Below are 18,876 nucleotides of genomic sequence, written 5' to 3' on the forward strand. Positions count from 1 at the left end.
TAAAGTATTTTGAAAAAGCATTGAGTTGTTTTTTTTATGTTTTTGTGGCAGAGCACTCAAACTTCGAGTTTCTTTACCCAGACCTATCAAATCAATAATTCCATCACATATTCACCAATCTTTATTTGTAATTTAATAGCGTCATTTGTTTGGAGAAAAAAAGATTCCGAGAAGCATCTCTTCATGTTTAAAATTCGATGCAACCTTGATTTTCGCCAGGAAAGGTCACTAAACGGAATTTCAAGAACTGAACCTAATAGAACCCCCAATTGCTAAGCGACTTGACGCCTCGTTGTCTTTGTCCACCACGCTAACTGCAGTCAGTTCGCCCCTTACCACGGTTTGGAGCTGATACTACTGACTCAAGCCTGATAACGGAAGGTAACAATTATAAAAAGGATGTACAGAAAAAAAGTCATAATTTGCTGTATATTACTTTACATATGTACATTATATTACTTCACTGAATGGAAGCTTCCTGATTGTTTTCTGTTGAAAATTCCATCTTAATATTGTAGTTTTCAAATTATGATTTTTGCTACGCGAAAATGTATCTGTTGTTTCGTGCCGTGACTAGAATTGCTTAATTAGCTAATTCATTAGAAACAATTGACATAATTGGAATATGTTTTCTGTTTCTGCGTTTAGTAACCTTTCCAAAGATAGCGATCTTTTACAAATAGGACGAAGGTTAAAAGCAGTTAGGACTTTTTGAAACTCAAAGTCAGATTCAACAGACTAAAGTCCCACCTAAAAGTAACACCTAAAATCTCGAACCCCGTAGCCTTTGAATTAAGATGTCGGCCAGAAATTGGTGCATTTTGACTGCTTTGAAAGAGTCCGAACTTTCTTAGTATTACTTACATTACTGGAATCGTCTTTTAAAGACCCTTTATAGATCTAGAGAAAGCCTATGCCCGGGTACCGAGAGAGCAACTGTGGTACAGCATTAAGTCTGGAGTAATATAGAAGATCAAGTATTGTATGTACGAATTGTACAGGACGTGCACAACAGTGGTGTAGGCGTGACAGAGGAGTTCAAAGTGGAGGTGGGACTGCATCAGGGCTTGGTTCTAAGCCCCTTCCTCTTTACAATAGTGATGGATAGGCTGACTTGATGAGGTTGGACTGTGAAGAGAGCAAGAGTAACACCAAAGCGAAGGTTGATAGATGTCGTGATGAAAGAAGACATGATGAGAGTAGTTGCTCTTTGAGAGGACACTGTAGATAATGAAAGGATAACGCACCGTGGCGACCCCTAACGGTACAAAATTTTTTTTCTCTGGGGAATTTACGTCTCTACTGCCGCCTGCCGCAATTACCCTGCACACCACAGCGGTGTAGCACCCTCTATTCATCATACAGTAAGCATTTAAACGAGCAATAATACCAGATAATTTATCACATATGTTCGGGGTAGTATTAATTAAACACACATTCGTCCGTCCAAACCTGCAGGAAGGCAGAGATTACATGTGCCCTGAATTTGTTCTGCCAGGTGTCGAATTTACAAGTCTAATTATAAATTTAGAGCAATCCAAACGCAAAGACGCATATACACAATATTAAAATATACTAAACAAACCAGTCAATAATACTATCGTTGAAATTATGTCGTAAATAAGATTATTTTGGTGCTTATTATCCTTACAAATATATGCTATGGCCAATGCATTCTTGCCCATTTCCGAAGTCTTCCGGTTGTAGCCGAAGCAACATCGACTCCCGCCCAGTTCGCTTCGCTTCTCGCTGACCAATTTGTCGTCATCGCAATCATGGTGGACATTATGGTGTTGATGTTCTTCGCAATCATGGGCCTCGTATTCCTGTCGTACATCATCTACATGCTGTGAGGATGATGACAGCCTGGTGGAGGACGACGAAAAGGAGGACGAAGAGGAGGAGGAGGCGCCTTTGCTTTGCATCCCTGCTGCCTCCATCACTGACGGGGGTGAGGATGCGTTTACCGGCATTACGTAAATATGAATATTTTTGCCGATTGTACGTTTAAAACATTGAGCTGTGTTTTTAATGGGCATAAAATATAATTCGTCACTACATGAAGTATGTCTAAATGTGTTTCTTGTCAAGTGAAGTAACTGGGCCTCATCTGTTTTAGGTTGACACCCAGTGGCTGGACCATGAAGACCTCTCCATGCAGAAGCTAACAGATGGACTCTCCCGAATGATTCAATTATGTTTTGTGGCAAATTAGCACAATACGGGTTAGAAGGGTTTCCGTGGAGCATCCACGGTGGTGTAAAACTCACTTGTTACCGGTATTATTAGTTGCACACATGCATGAAGACGATCACCTTTCAGTTACCACCAAAGCTCATTTGTTGTCATAATAGTATTGTTTATAGATTTTGTGTTCAATAAAGATGAGTGTGAAAGCTGCGTTTAGATGTGGTGCTTTTATTTTTGCCAGCATGGGGCGCCGTTTACTTACGTTGTAATTCATTGAAAGAGTCAGCATGTGTGGATGTGTGTAAATAAAATGGAAATAACTCCATGTTATACTCTATTTTGTGCATTCTTGTTGCCGTGGCAACATCACTATAAATGCAATTAAGATTTCACTGGCTTGATGATGTTGAATAATTTTGACAGTGCAGAGTAAAGCGGGGACATCTTGTGTGTGTTTTTGTGCATGTTTGTGTATGTGTGTTGTCCCACTCTAGCCTTCTCTTGTCGAGTTCCTGTTATTTGCTAGGTGGGAGTTTCCCTGGGAAGGATGTGAGATTTCCCCCCCCCCTGCGCTCACCAAGAATGACCGGGTCTCCACAAAAGATGACTACATGTCCCGACATGCCTCCCTCAAAGAACCCCCGCCTTCTGTCTACAAGGGGCGGGGCTTGTAAATCCATCCAATAGCGCGTTGGTTGCTGTCGTCAATGGCAACAGAGGTTTTTAGAGAAGCATGAGCCAGACAGCTGGAGCGGGAGTCACAACTCGGGTCCCGACCAATCAGGCGGCTGCCGCCCTTCCCGCTGCTTTCCTCTGATTGGCTGGTCTAACACTCTGCAGCGGGAAAGGGGGAGGGGGGGAAAGGAGCAAAGGGAAAGGGACGAACAGCAATGTGTGCGTGTACGACGGAAGAGAGCGGGAGTTATTTTTTTCGGTGGCGAGGATTCCCATCTGGAAACGGGACAAACCGCGGATAAAACGCGGAGGAGAGTTGTTGGTAATACCGCACGGGAAAGAAGACAAATCCCGGCAGCGTGGGGAGTCGCCATGGCGCGCTGAAATCATGGAGCAGGTGAGGATGCAAAGGGAAGGGTACCATCTCAATGCTTGCATGACAACGCCACTTTGCTGCCATTCCTGCCTCTGACGTCCCTTACAGAGGTAACATAACACCCGTAAATGTTCAAACAAGTGTGTACATCCCATGACCTCATCCCGCATCCCGCCCGGAAGTGGGGTGGTGTGGGGGACACGCCCTGGCACGGCCCTTCGGTTCATGCCGGTGGTCCCACCCGTATCTAACCTGCCCCATAAACCTCACATAGCAGAAGTAGAGATGATATCATCAAGTGATGCTCGTCAGTGTGTGTTATGGATGAGTGTTACACGTCTGCACTATCACTGGTCGCTTTATTAGGTGTATGTACTGAATCTGTCCATGCACTTTTTATCATTTTTATGATAGTGTTTGCATAATTTTTTTATGTTGAACATACAGACAAAAAATATGAAACACTTTCCATCTGTGAATGCACTTTGTGTAAATGTTTAAATAATATTAAAAAATGACAAAACATTCCCAGATGGAATCAAATATATATTCCATATTTTTTTATGTCCAATGCAAGCATTTGTTGCACAGCTCCCCGCCCTCTTTTTTTTTTATCTTTATGCAAAGCAAACAGGCAAAAAGTATTAAAATACTCACTTTTTTTTTTACAGAATTCGAATTATTTGTTTTTATCTGTAATCTGAAAAAAATGTGTTAATCTAACAAAAATATGGTATATACTGAATCTGTCAATGTACGCTTTGTGTTTTTATATATTTTTTTTCTGTTCAAGGCATGCGTTAGCAAAATTCAGCTTTTTAAAATATTCATGCAAAACACACAGACAAAAAATACAAACTGTTTTTTTCATCAGTGAATGCGCTTTTTATAACATTTTTATTGTTATATTTTTCACCGTCCAATGGAAAAATGTACAGTTTTTTATCCAAAACGTGCAGACAAAAATATTAAACACTATTACACAGCTACAGCTCATGTGCTAGTTTGTGCAGGTGTACCTATTATTGTGTCCAATTGTTTCGAATGCCAACAAAACAATAGCGGTGTAGCTTACAGGACAATATCGCGCACAGGAAGCTAAATGCTATTTATAAGTTTCTGACTGCTGTCATTCGAGTGCAGAATAGCGACGTAATGGCTGAATATGGTTATGCCGCTTCCCGCCGTCATGTGACTCAGTATGATTATTGTTGTTTCGCAGCAAGGCCGCTAAAGCTTTATCTTTGCCTTGTGTTTCCATTCTCTGTGGGTGTGTTTGTTGAAGATGACTCACAAGTATAAACATACTCGTGACATGAGAGTAAACAGTATCCAGGCAGAATTCCCACACGTGCATGTGGAAACCATCTTGTACTGGTTAGCCGGGTTAGCGCTATACAGTAGTAGTAAACCACACCTTACGTCATCAGTGACGTCAAAATATTCACTACTCAATTAGCACCAGTTCAAGACCAGTTTAATACTAATGTAATACTAGTTTGGTGCCAGTTTTACTATAGTTTAGCACCAGTTTGGCACCAGTTTAACACCGGTTTAGTCCAGATTTGGCACCAGTTAGCACAACTTTAGCAGACTTGACACCAATTTAGCACAATCTTAACACACGTTTGATGCTGCTTTAATACTAGTTCAGTACCAGGATAGGATCATTCTAAGTAGCACTAGTGCATCACTAGTTTGCTTCCTGCTTAACACTGGTTTAGTACCTGTTTAACAGTTTAGCTACATTTGACACCAGTTTAGTAACAGCTGTTACTCCAATGTAACACTAGCACTAGTTTAATACTAGTGTAACACTAGTTTAGCACCATTTTGACACTACTGTCATTCAGGACTAGTTTAACAACATTTTAATATATATTGCTTAAAACTACTTTTGCACCACTAGTTTAACACCACCCTGGCATCAATTTGACACCCATTTAGCAACAGTTTAGTATCAGTACCACACCAATTTAACACCAGCTGAAAACCAGTTTGACAGTTGTTTGGCACTCGATCAGCATCGATTTAACACTAGTCTAGTGCCACTTTTATTTTAGTTGGCATCAGTTTAACATTAGTTTAGCACCAGGTTTTACAACAATAAATCAGACTATTTTCAAATCAGACCAAATCTGATCTTGAGCAGCTAATTTGAATTTCGTCATTCAGAGGAAGCGAGTGACTGAACGGGCTGCGCAAGTACATAGGACAGTAGCGTCTGTGCTAAGCTAAGTAAGAGCGAGTGTGCGGGCACAGAATTAGGGCCAGCGCCCTCTTTCTGCCACATCCTTCTGGATTGAAGCGGGCATGGAAAAGGAGCACCGGCCAAAGGAATGATAGAAACGTCAACATTGCTTAGGGTCAGCGCAGTTTTTCGGTCAATAGTCATTAGGGTCGACCTGGATGGGCTGACCGCATGCGGCAGGAGAGAGTGACTCTTAGATTTCATGTAGGAGAGGCGTTTATTGTCATAGAGTCATTAGAGAGGCAGCTGTTAATAACCCGTTTGGCATGTTTACATGTTTACATATATTTGGTGTATGCACCAAATCGAGGGCCGACACTGTTCAAAGATACTAACAGGAGGGTTCGAAACAGCACTACAAGATTATGAGGCAAGTTTACTTGCTGTGTCTCCACACCTCTGTATGATTATGACACATGCGCATTGGTGTGTTTCACATAGCAGGATCACTCGAGACTGAAAGTGCGCAGTGCAGAAGCGCCTAATGAGTTACAACTGTCCGAGTAGGTGAGAGGGGATGTGAACAAATGTGCGAGAGGGCAGGATAAAGCAGAAGAATGAGTGTGTTTGTGTGCCTCATGGTGGAACAGGTGGTCAAATCTGACCAGCCCCCCTCCACTCCAAGACACCCCCCTAAGCCCCCCCCGCCAATCAAGTCCCAAGCCTCTCATCTTTAGACTCTTTGGAATGTCCTCTTGTTTTGTTCAGAGGAGGCGGAACAATTTTGAAAAATAATCGAATCGATTGTGATTTAATATCCGATTTTTTTTATGAAGGTCCTCTTCCCATGTATTTATTAACAAATATAAGCAATAACTGAATCCGTTTTACAATAAACAACATCAGCGTTATTATACGTAAATGTTTTGCTCCTAAAGGTTAGGCGAAAATAAAGTCAAATGAACCATGAATTAATTGGAATTTTTTTTTTTTTAATCTACTTCAATTAAAGTTGTTCATTTACCGACTATTTTGACTTGCAGTCTTTAAAGTGTTCACTGCGACAACTTCACAAAATTCTACTAATCAGATTACAACAATAATGCAAATAAATCCATGGCTTCATCACTTCATCGTTTCATGTTTCATGAAACAATATGTAAACATGTGGACTGCAGTTCTTAAACATTGAACTGATTTTGACAACTATATAAATAATACATAAACTACACATGTATATAAAAAGTGAAGCCTACGACTGACTGAAATGCGTCCCCCGCCCCCCCCCCCCCCAAAAAAAATTGCAGCCCATGTAATTTCTAAATTGCATTCCACCACTTTGCGATGTGGGTTTGAATTTGATTCATTGTTCAGCCCTAGTAAGAATATCATCGTCTTTATGTGTGCAAAAGTATTGGGACACACCTCACTCACATCGTGTCCCAATACTTTTGTAAATAGAGTGGTTCAAGCAAGCTTTGGATATGCCGTTTTCCTTTTTTTAATTTTGAATTCATATTTTACAATATAGTGCTATTTATCTTTATTCGAACTTTCAATTGATTTCAATTGTAAAAATTGAGTAGGTATCAGAGGAAATTTGGTAACGAGAACAAATTAAACAGGTGTGTCAGGGTCTCACTATACAGTAGTGTGTGAGTGTGCGATGCCATGCGTGCTTAGCGTGTGAAGTACAGTACAGCGTCCGTGTTCTTAATATGCAGGCAAAGGCCAATGTGGTGGATGCCTGCAGGCGTGCACAATGGGCAGATTGTCCCGGGACGGAAAAGTAGGACACCCGTCTCTCCAGGAAGTAAACAGCTCCTGGTTCACTTCAGCCTACGACCTCGGACCACTACTACTTTGTTTCTCACTAGAGTGTGTGCGTGAGTGAGTGAGAGTGTGGAGGGGTAGTCAACCTTTGTTGTGTTGTTGTGTATATAACAGTAGCAAGCAGGTCATTTCATAGAGCAATCTGTTTTTTTTTAATTTATTTTATTTTAATTGACTTTATTTTTATTTTGACTTGTGTTTTCGGTTGTCCGTCTTGCTCGTAAAACTATTTACGTCGGTATTTATTTGAGTCAAATTTTATTATTCATTTGTATATTTTTTTTTAGATTGTTATCCGTCTAAAGTGTTGTAACAAAGTAGTTGACCGTGGAGGGAGCAGAGGAACACTTGGATCCTCTCACCCCCATCTTGCTTGAGTTGCTCTACATTGCGCCCTCGTGTGGCCCAATTGTGTTTTTCAGTGTGGTGTGGATTAGATTGGATTTCTGGAGGACGTCCCTGCGTTGAGCTGCAAGTGAGCAGATGGTGTGCTCTTTTTATTTTGCTGACTTCAGTCCGACTAGTTCTTTATTTTATTGCACAGACTTTTTTTTTTTTTAAAGAGCTAGTATCTGAAATTGAGCAGACTGCCACTGTCATGCACAACAACATTCAATTTCAGCAGCGGACTATTCCTGAATAGTCATAATTAACATGATATACGCAGGGTTCATTCTTAAAAAAGTATATTTAATCTTATTGTAAGCCGCTGTGACACTATGCATGGTTTGAAAAAGTAGGAAAATTAAAACAACAACCTAAATAATGATTCATTTAAAATGTATTACAGTGATTAAATGCAAATGTATCGTACTAAAAAGTGAAATACAACTAAACTGTACTTAATTCTTTTGTGTACCACCAGAGGGAGCCGGCGTACCTCACTGAGAATCACTGGAGCACAGTGATGCCTTGACTCCAGAGTTACTGTACATCAGGGGTTCCCTCCTCCATCACACCTGATTCAAACGATCAGCTCACCAGCAAGCTTTGCAGAAGCCTGATAACGATCCTGATCATTTGAATCAGGTGTGTTGCAGGAGCGAGACATTTAAAACAGGCTGGATAGCGTCTCTCGAGGACCGGACTTGTTGTTGACCGGTGTGATCCATAATTAAATCTAAAAATTTGAATAAATTATTTATTTCAATAATCATTTTGGACATTCAAAAATATAAAGCAAAATACGTATAATTTATGATTTAGAATAAACCATTTTACATATAGGCTAACTTTCAAACTTTTGTACATTTTCCTTTTGAATTTTTTTACCCCGATATATGAATAGCCTGATCCATGAAAATGTGCTTTTCCAGGCATATTCTTCCAAACATGGCGCGCGTGCGTCTGTTTTCCAGTAAGCCTCGTCCATTCTGTCTGAGTTATTATTATGACACCCGTGAAGGGATTGTTCCTGACTCACCGACTCAAGCGGCGAGGTCGCACGATGTAAATATTGTCAGCGATAAAGAGACAAACGGCTTCCTGAATGGGACAATGTGACTCCTTGTCCGGGAGTCACATTGTCCCGTTGCGGCAGGAAGTGACGGCGCGGAGTGGACAGGAAGTGGAGCTGTGAAAGGTGCGGCGGCGGCGCTCTGAAGCGGCAGGAAGGTGTCGGCGTTGCTACTGGAAGGATGACTAAACCGCCGGGGTTTATTTTCATTCTCACAAGAAAGGCGAGAGGAAAGGGGAAGTTTTCGGGGGATTTAGAGATATTTCTAGCAACAGGTGCCATTTATAGGAACCGCGGAATAACCTGGAATGTCACTCCTTTTAGCTTTGTTTTTTTGAAATAAGTTGCCCACGGAAGCGTTCAACTAAAATAGAGTAAAAACAATAGTTTATTAAGTGTATAGGAAATGTTTAAAGTTCCTGTAAAGTGAAAATAAATGTTGTCTAAATTTGACACGCCACAGAGTGTTGTTAACAAGCCTGACAAATGTGAATGATTCAAAAATGCCAAAGGATAGAAAATAAGTAGGGCCCGACCGATTAATCGGCTGAGAGTAGCTATTTCAAAACAGGCGAAAATCATATTGCAATTGTCAATTTTAAAAAAGTGTTTAATTGTATTTATTTATTTTATCAATGTTATTTTATACAATTTATTTTTAAAATATTTATGTTACAAATTTTAAGTGACTTCAGTGTATTGCAGCATTTCAATAGAATATTAGTATTTTATTTTTCAAATTTGTTAACTTATTATTATTATTATTAATTAATTTTCCAGTGTATGTTATTCAATTTTTGGGCTAGGTTGTAATTTATTTTACTTCATAAAAAATACAAATGAATCATGAAATGTCATTTAAATTTCATTTAAAATCTCTTTCAATTAAAGTTACTTTAATTAACAAAAAATGTAATCACGTAGAAAATACGTATTGATTCATACATATTATTTATTGTATTTTATTTTACGATCAGGTCCGCCCCTCCTCCTCCTCCACCTGCCCTTACCATCTAAAAGGGGGGTGTCTACGTCATCAGCCTCCCGCATGAGCAGTTGCCAGTGGAGGGAAGCGTGCGGTCAAGCGTCTAAAGGCCCTGATTCTTGTTTACGTAGTCCGGCTGAGCGTGGGATTACGTAACGGCTCCCTCAGCGTCTCTGAATAGGGGGGAGCGGGGATGGTGCTTTGGTCGACCACCCCCTCGAGGTGGGTCCGACGCTGAGGATGTGTCGCCTCACATCGCTGTCATATTGGGATTTGCATTTAAATTGCAATGGAGGCCTCAGGCTGTGTGTCAGCCGCTGACCCACACAAACAGCTTTGTCCAAAAGTTTTGGGATACCACAATCTTTGGTCGTTCACCCTGGTCAATCTCAAAGTGTGGTACATGTAGCACTTAGGGTACGCAGGCTCCCTCTAGTGCGCCGCGAAAGCAGCACTCCCTTAGTACAATTTGGTTGTATTTAACTTTTCAGTCCAATACAGCTGCACTTATCTTTGAGAACTGTTTGTTTTTCAACTTTGATTTAGGTACAACTTTGGACTAGTGTTTGAAGTGGTCCCGATGGCATAATGGCAGCCACATGGGCCTCCATCTTGGAGCCTCCTCAACGTATTCCCCCTTATAATTTGCTCTCACTTTCATTGTAAAGCGTCATGGAGGACGGTGTTGGATGATGCCGTACCCAATGTCACTTGGCAGCGGGCTGAGCTTCCTATTGTGCTGATGAATAACCTTCCCCTGCCTGTCTAAAAATACTTTTGCGATCAACACGTTTCCCAGAATGACTCCCAATTGCAGCGTATCCCTCGTGGAACGGGAAGGTGATCAGTGACACCATGTTCATTTTTTCCATATTTGTGCTTGAGGTGCATTATGGACAGTATTTGCTACACATTTTTATGTGTGCTAATTGTTTTTTGTGTTAATATACATTTATGATGTCCCTCTGTAACTGAATTATATCAAGGCAGGTGGGGCTGGAATTTATTCCCCAACGATAAATTCACTTTATCTTAACCAAGTTATATTTATATTTGTATTGTTATTATTATTATGAAAAACGTATGTGCCAGAGAAAAACACGAGCGCAGATTGAAGTACAAATTTGTTAACCAATGTTATTTGGAAGAATACGTTTAACTTTTACTGGGGTAAAATACGCAATACTTTAAAGTAACAATACTCTTCCTTAAGTACGATTTTGGCTACTCTACCCACCTGGGATTGGGAAGCAGTTCTTTACTTCGAAGGGCGGATCTCTCTATTTCCGGCGTGATTTTGTGTTGTTTGCCGCTGCCTTGACGGATTCGGCCAACAGCCGAAGACCGGGAAGAAAAAGTAGTAGAAGAAGAAGGAGGGGCGGGCGGGAATGGAATGGAGGGGGCAGCTCGACCAGGGAGACGCACAGTGGGAATTGTCGTGGGGAAGTAGTAGTAGAAGAGGCCGGTGGTGGAGGTGGGGGGCACACTAGAAGGAAGCGGGATAAAACGAGTCGACCCTCTCCGAGCTGTTCTGAAGACCCCCGCATACGCAGACTCTCTCTCGTGGCCGCGGTCCGACAGCCTCCGCCGCCCAATGAATGGAGTTGCCTTCTGCCTTGTTGGAATACCTCCCTACTCCTCCGAGCTGCACGTAAGTGAACGCCGCGTTGTGTTGCGTTGTGCGTGGAGGAGGGCGAGGTGGAGGTAGTGGTGGGAGTGCGTCGGTCCCTCCGGGGCGCGCCACCGCCGCTGCCGAGCCAGCCGAACATGATTCCTAAGCCGATTAACGGCACTTTACCTAAACACATAGACGGCAACTTTTGTGTTTTCAAGCTTTTGTTTCATCATTTTGGGCGCCAAATATTACCAAGTCCGACGAAATTTGAACGCCGCACCGACCGGGGGAAACCAGGGGGAACTGAGCGAGTCTTTTGTCCAAGGCTCGATGCTGCATGGCGGGGAGGGCGGACTGGGCTCGTCTTGGCTGCCTGTCATTCCAAGCGGGACGTCCTGAGTTGGGATGCGGTGGAGCGGGGTGACAAGGGCCAAATTTTGGCGTCTTTGAAACGATGAGTTGACACGACGTCAAGTAATAGTTACAGCAACGATGAGGAAAGCCAAATGTGTTGTGGTGGTGGTGACGTCACAGTAAATGACATGATGGGAAAAGTGTGACCGATGCAGTCAACATCACAAGATCTCCTGTGTTTGCTGTCTCCTAAATAACACAAAGACTGAGAAGTCGGGGTGTTGAAGTGGTTTTGTGACTTTCTGGCGTTGTGTGGCATCCTTTTTTTATGTTCCGTTAAGTTCTTGTCATCCTATAAAGTCGTTTTTCCATCCTGGCACGTGTGAGTTTTGCACACTTATCCCCTCCGGCTGTTTAAGAAGCTCTTATGTGGTTTTGTCACGTTTTAGGAAAGAAAAAAAAAATTCAAGAGTATGGCTGCACTTCCTGTCCCATCACAACATCATCGCCATGGTGATTATATTCTGACAATCTGTTTGACTTTCTGGTCTACTTCCCTTTAAGAAGATTCTAGTTCACTTTGAACACATTATTGGCGAATTTGGGGGCATTCTGGTTCTCTGAAATATTTCTGGTTAGCTTTAAGAACATTCTGGTCCATGTTATAGACATTCTAGTCCTTTTGAGGACATTTTGGTTTCTTTTGGGTTAGATTCTGGTCCACTTTAAGAACCTCCTGGTCCATTTTGACCAATTTGGTCCAATTCAGAAATGTTCTGGTCCTTAATTGAACATTTGTGTCCACAGTAAGGTAATTCTGGTCCTTTTTGATGAATTGCTTCTTCCAGTACACATACACTTATATTAAGACAATGACACATTCATTAGCCTCTTTCATGCAGACCTTGCAAAACTGCAGTATTTGCCCTGCTTTTTAAACAGACAACAGTGAAGACGGAATATTGCTGATTATGCTCTTTTGACAAGTTTATGTACGTGTGGACTGTTTGTGTTCGTGAACGCTCTAAATGTGAAAAACACACACAGCTGTTGTCTCGTGCAGGAATGCGAGTGTGGTGTCGAGGCGAGAAGGTGGCAGAGGTGCAAGGGCGTGAGACGCTTTTATAGTCATCAGCTTGTGCACTCACAAACACAAACACACACTTTTCATTATTTAAAATGAATGTGGTCCTTGCTTGGTAGATGACAATCATCAACTACAAATTGAGTTGAGAATTCACACACAAGATATTTGCAGAGCTGAGCTTTTATTGTTTTATGTTCCCATTTTTTTTTTTTTGTAGTGAGTCATCAAGCTTTGCAGCCATCCTCTGCATGCCCACATGCTTTGACGAAAAAATGCCTGCTTCTAATAAATTACAGGCACCCATCTGTCTGGTACTGTGGTTGTTAAATGGAGGGTACGAGTACCCCAGGAGGTACTTGAAGGCATTTCAGGGGGTACTATAGATTTTGAAATCTCTTTAAAAAGTAGCATCAATGCAAAAAAGAGCTGCCTCCCGCCAAGAATGACAAAGCTCGTCAGTGAAGCACAAGCCCAAGCGTCTCACTAAAATGTCTCACTAAATGCAAGATGACTCAGTTCAGTGCAACAATGCAATGTTCAGGGTTGACAGTTGATAAAGTTGTCAGTCTTATTTTGAATTATTGAATAGATATTTTAAGACAATAAGTATATATTTAGCATTTGTTTTTGTTTAAAATTAAGTTAATGGTTTCTTATTGAGAACAGATCCTGACTTTGATCCCAAAGGATGACACTTTATGTTGATCATTATTTTTATGAGCACAAATCTTTATTCATAATTAAGTTTATTCTTTTTGTAATTATATCTTTTCATTTCCAAATAGTTATAGAGATAAGACTACCGGTACAAATGGAGTTCCAAAGTTTGATACATCAGACTCTGATGGCTCAGCACTCTGTTTTAAGTCTGTTTTTTGTTTTTGTTTTTTCATCCAAAAATGCTTTGTGCTGGTTAGGGGGTACTTGGCTGAAAAAAAATTCCACAGGGGGTAAATCAATTTAAAAAAAAAGCGGAGAACGACTGCTGGTCTAGTATATCCGGTTCGAATTCAGGAGCAGTCAGATAAAATTAATGAGCGTTTGGCCATGGAAATGGTCAAAATGAGCCTGAAATGCCCTTTTTTTAATCCAAAAAGTTGAGACTGTACTCATGACTGTACATGCCTGTTAAAACTCAACTCACTTAATGAAATGGACTTCCAAAAAAATCACGTGGGTCAAATTTGGTAGCAATTGGAAAAAAATTCTCAGATAAGTTCCACTTTATTGGACCGCTGTAAATAGCCGCTTCACACCAAAATGGCAGATTTCTTGTGTCTTTTCGGGCATGGCTTCTTGAGACCTTTTTGCGTCTACTCATGATAGGCATGTATTTTAAACATCATGTTTCTAAATAAAACTAGCTTCAGGAGCTGAATTTTCAACGGCAACAACATAAACAAGTTCTTCTTATATTTTTGGGGGGCAAGTCATCAAAGAACCACTGAAAAATGAGCCTAAAATGTCCGCTTTAAATCAAAAATGGCAGTCTTCCCGTATCTTTTTCGAAACTTGGCTTCTTGAAATCTTTCTGTGGTTGTCCTCATGACAGACGTGCCTACCAAATTTCATGTTGTTTAGTGAAACTCGATCCCCCGACGAGAGAGAGGATCTGGATTGAGATGTCCATAAACGCACTCGCCGGTTTCCCGTCATCCGTGCTCCTCTGCAGCATCAGTGCAGCCACGCCCTGCTCGCCAGCGCCTGGCTGCAAAAAAAAGCCTCTATTGATCCAACCTGCCAGGCCTTGTGTGGATTGATGCGTTCGTGGAAAGGAGCACGTGCAATAAGACACCACTTAAATAAAGTTGTACTGAATTGATGGATATTATTTGTGGACATGGAACACACAGTCATTGTGTTTGCAGCTCCGTTGTTGTCCTTGGTCTGCGGTGTTTGCACGGGGAGGTCCTTGACACCAGCTGGCGTTGCGGGCGTGGCGAAGGACATCCGTCGTCATCGACCTTGTTGACTCCTGGCGAGTGCCGGGCGGCCGTTGTTGTTTTAGCGCGGATCTGCAGAACTGCTAATGGCGGCGTATCGATTCATCAACGAGACCCTTGAAGTCATGTGAAAAAAAATGAAGTTCCCTATTTGTTCCCAAAGCCTACGTGCTTGGGAGGTGATGCTATTGGATATATTGTGGAAAAAAGGACAGGTCTGGACTTATTCTGAAGCGTATGCTTGACTGTTGCATGTGTGTGTGTTGGTATCGAGTCGACCCAAAGCCACCTCGCCGTGCTGCTCGAGAGGCAGGAGGGAACCCCTCTGTTGCTGGGGTTAAGTGGGGGCCACCGTGATCCACTTTGGGGACATTCTGGGCCATTTTAGGACATTGGCCTTTGAGCACATTCCTGTCCTCTTTCAGGACACACTGGTCCAGTTTGGAAACATTTTGGTCTACTTTGGGATGTTTTGGTACTCTTTGAGGACATTTTTAGTCTGTGAAAAAAACATGTTGGTCCACTTAAGGACCACTTTGAGGATGTTCTGGTTGTCTTTCAGGATAGCCAGGTCCAGTTTGGGAACATTTTGGTCTATTTTGGGAACGTTTTGGTACTCTTTGAGGACATTCTGAGTCCACTTTGAGGACATATTAACCTTTGAAAGAACATGTTGTACCACTTAGGGAACATTTTTGGACCACTTTGAGGATGTTCTGGTTGTCTTCCAGGATAGCCGGGTCCAGTTTAAGAACATTTTGGTCTATTTTGGGAACGTTTTGGTACTCTTTGAGGACATTTTAGTCTGTGAAAGAACATGTTGGTCCACTTAGGGAACATTTTTGGAGCTCTTTGAGGATGGTCTGGTTCTCTTTCTGGATAGACAGGTCCAGTTTGGGAACATTTTGGAACATTGTGGTCCACTTTGGGAGTGTTTTGGAGACCTCCTTGTCTACTTTGAGAACATTGTGCTCTCCTTTGGGGATATTGTAGTACACCTTTAAGCACATTTTGGTCTGGAAACTTTCAGTACACTTGGGGACAGCCTTTCCAATTTTAGGGCATTGGTCCACTTCGAGGATATTTTTGTCCACTTTAAACGCATGCTGTTCCACAGTGAAGACACTCTGGAGCACTCTGCCGTCTGTTATGGTCATTATGACTTTGTCTGTACTTTCTTGTCATTTCAGCATCATGGTTATATTGCGCTGAATGAGCGTTAAAACCCCCTCTAGGCCTTTTAGGAACACCACAGACTAAACTGGAATGTCAGCGTTGGAGGGTGAGGAGGAAGACGGAATGAAGAGAATCCCAATGAGTCATGGCGAGGGAATGATGCCCACAAACACTAATGGAACAGGTTGGGAAGTTGGGCTGCAAGACCAGCAGACAAGTGAAGTAAAGAGACGATACAATTTCTACTTTTGTTGTTGTTCCTTGCAGACTGTTTTGACAATCAGAGTCATGGGATGGAGATTAGCGGGAAGCTAACAAAAGCCAGAGAGAAGCTAGCACAAGCAACTGCAGCACAATGCCGCCTTTGTTTACGTTCTCAAAAGTGCTCGCATTATAGTGTTTGTGCCCTTTTCAGTTTGGTGTCGGCGTTCAGAGGCGTCATCTCCACAATAGCGCGCATACTCTTCTCGTACTCGGGTTAATTGATTTGTGAAAAATTCTGTCCATTGCAGAATGGGAAAGGGTAAATCATAATGTTCCCAAAGTAGACAAGATGTTTAAATTGGATCGGTGTCTCCTCAAAGTAGCCTTTGAATGAACCTGAAGGTTCTCGAAGCGTACGTACTAGAATGCCTACTACATTAGTAGTGAGCCAGCCTCACGAGGATGTTGGCAGCTTGGCATGTTGTTTACTGCAAATACGCCTTAAGGAAGAAGCCAAGTGGATGGATTTAATGCTCCATCTCGCTGACTTTCTCCCTTTGACATCCAGCTTTGATCTCCCACTTCGTTTGCCTTCTTTGGTCTTCTCCTTTCTCGTGCTGCGGTTTTGTCCCGTCTGCCTGCACATTCCGGCATTTTAGTTCAGATTCATCTGCTTGTAAGAGGCAAACTTTGCCCGTAAAGCCCTTGTGCTCCTTAAAAGGTTTGTTCTCTATACAAATCCTCCCCCCTGCAGTCGCCCCCTAGTGTATGATGGCTGAGTCGTCCCTTGCGGAATGAAGCCACTCGTGGCACCACAGAGGACAGTTTATGTCTGTGGGGGGGGGGCTTGTGCTAATACCCGCGCTAAACGACGGTTAATTGGGAGCGACGAGGCATACGGAGATCTTTTTATTGCATGAAACCAGCAAAGGTCATCTTGTCGCGTCCCTGCTTTCACACTAACAACCTTTATAATGTGTTTTAATCAAACTCTCATTTGGTTCCCCCACAATGCTGTTCAATCGCATGGATGCAAATGCATCATATCCAATACTTCATGGGCGCATTCCACTCACATTAGAAGTAGGCGTGCTCTGATTACCGGTTTACGGTGGTTTTAAAAAGTCAAGGTTTCAATTTTCGCTAAAAACTTCGCTTGCCTGTAATGAGCATTTATTTTCTTTTTGGAGAATCCAAGGCAGGCAAAGTCCCGCTGCAATGTGATTGGCTGCTTGCACAGATCACTAAACAAACCGCATCTTTGAGGATAATTGGAGAGGCCAGCATTTTTTTTCTCTCTACTTCCCATCCGAGCAGAGAGGGGAGGGGTGAGTAGTCTCACATGCGGGAGGAGGGACAATGACGAGAGCAAACATGGATGCATTTTTGCTATGTTGATGAATGTGTATTAAGCAATAAACAGAAACAAAAAATGTGGTGCCGGCAGGTACTAGTTAGCCCTAAGGACAATTTGACCAGCCTATGGGGCTGTTCTAAAAATAGCTCACCAAGTGATGCATCACTGTGACTTACTTTGAAAAATTAAAACAGAAAAAAGTTTTTCTTTTTTTAGCATCAGTGTCAAAGCCTAATGATTGTCAGTTGTGCCCCTAACACAAAGCTTTTCCGGGGTTAAGGTGATGTCGAAGTCCTTTGTGGTGGGACCAGACTGTCCTCAAATTGCAGCCTTGGTGACTTTTAGTTCCTGATGATCCCTTGCCATCTTCAAGCCTTCCTGGATTGTTTGAATTTGTTTGAAAGGAGCAAACTATCACAAGATGGTTGTAAATGTCCTCATCCCGAAAAACTCGAAATCTTAACGATCTGAAATGAAGCGCCACAGAGGCCAATTCACCATTCAGCCCGTTCAGGGTCTCAAGCTCGCTATATTGGATCAAATCCTGATTAGACGCACTGGAAAATCAGATTTAGCAACCTCCAAACTGCTGCTGCAATTGATTTATGTTATCTGAATGATCACAGACGGTCTGCTTCTCTGGAAACCTTCAAAGGAGCTACTGTGAGTTCATCGAGTCACGAGAGGTGACTTTTGGGATGGGGAAAAAAGACACTCGGGTCCTTTCAGATGGCGAACCAAATGGATTTGGGAACCACTTCATGCGCCAGGTGGAATTTTGAGCGTGTTAAATATGTTTTGTGAGAACTCCCTAAATGGCCTCGGCGCACCTCCTCCGGACGACTTCGGAGCACTGGTGCATGGCAGGAATGCAGAAACCAGATGAGCTCAAATGGAAACTCCAGGCGGGCCGTGTCGCTCGCTCCATCTAATAAACGCCGCTGCCCTGTCCTTGTTGGCCACGCCCCGTTCGCGTCCGTCCCAGTGACGTCACCGCCGCGCACCAAACTTATAATCTTCCCGGTGTAATTACACAGAGGCCGAGATGAGCTAATTTTGTACATGCGGGCCTCTGGTGGGGAAGTGTGGCCAGCCTTTGCCCAGATGCAGAAGGGAGGAGGGTGCAGAAAGAGAAGAGAAGAGAAGGAGGAGGACGGATGGAAGGAGGGAGGGAGGAGGTCTCTTACTGCCGCTCAGACGTGACCGCTCTGATTGCTCCCAGCGGCTGTGGTCGGCACATGGGAGATGAAGCGGGATACGGCCGAGAAGTGTGTGTGTGTGTGTGTGTGGGGGGGGGGGGGGGAGGCGCACTCTCTCCTTTGCAAATTTCCGTCATCGCAACAGGAAGTAAAGCTGCTGAAAAGCAACTGTCGCTGTCTCAATCAGCTGTGAATTTCCCTGATGGGTCCCCGCGGGTATGATCACTGATAGTCT

General features: G+C 42.6%; 1 protein-coding gene and 1 long non-coding RNA gene across 4 annotated transcripts in view; both read left to right on the forward strand.

Annotated features, from left to right (window-relative positions):
- The first annotated feature begins 255 nt into the window (after window positions 1-255).
- LOC147134480 (uncharacterized) lies at window positions 256-2,400 on the forward strand. 2 transcript variants are annotated; one of them, XR_015090164.1, is made up of 3 exons: window positions 256-381; window positions 1,694-1,951; window positions 2,120-2,400. It is a non-coding gene; the product is annotated as an uncharacterized LOC147134480 (long non-coding RNA). The 2 variants fall into 2 exon arrangements; XR_015090165.1 differs by having other exon boundaries at window positions 363-381; window positions 1,708-1,951.
- Window positions 2,401-3,041: 641 nt separating this feature from the next.
- Window positions 3,042-18,876, forward strand: part of arhgap23a (Rho GTPase activating protein 23a) — a 51,965-nt gene continuing 36,130 nt past the window's right edge. The window contains exon 1 of one of the 2 annotated variants that reach the window (XM_086056006.1): window positions 3,042-3,262. In XM_086056006.1, the coding sequence (XP_085912132.1) occupies window positions 3,254-3,262 (9 nt within the window). In that variant the 5' untranslated portion in view covers window positions 3,042-3,253. Of the gene's footprint in view, window positions 3,263-11,110; window positions 11,358-18,876 lie in introns of those variants that run through there. The other variant, XM_086056004.1, reaches the window with a different exon arrangement.

Source organism: Filicampus tigris, chromosome 16 (assembly GCF_054856515.1).
Source record: "Filicampus tigris isolate MCC_2025a chromosome 16, RoL_Ftig_1.0, whole genome shotgun sequence".
In the NCBI taxonomy this organism is placed as follows: Eukaryota; Metazoa; Chordata; class Actinopteri; order Syngnathiformes; family Syngnathidae; genus Filicampus; species Filicampus tigris.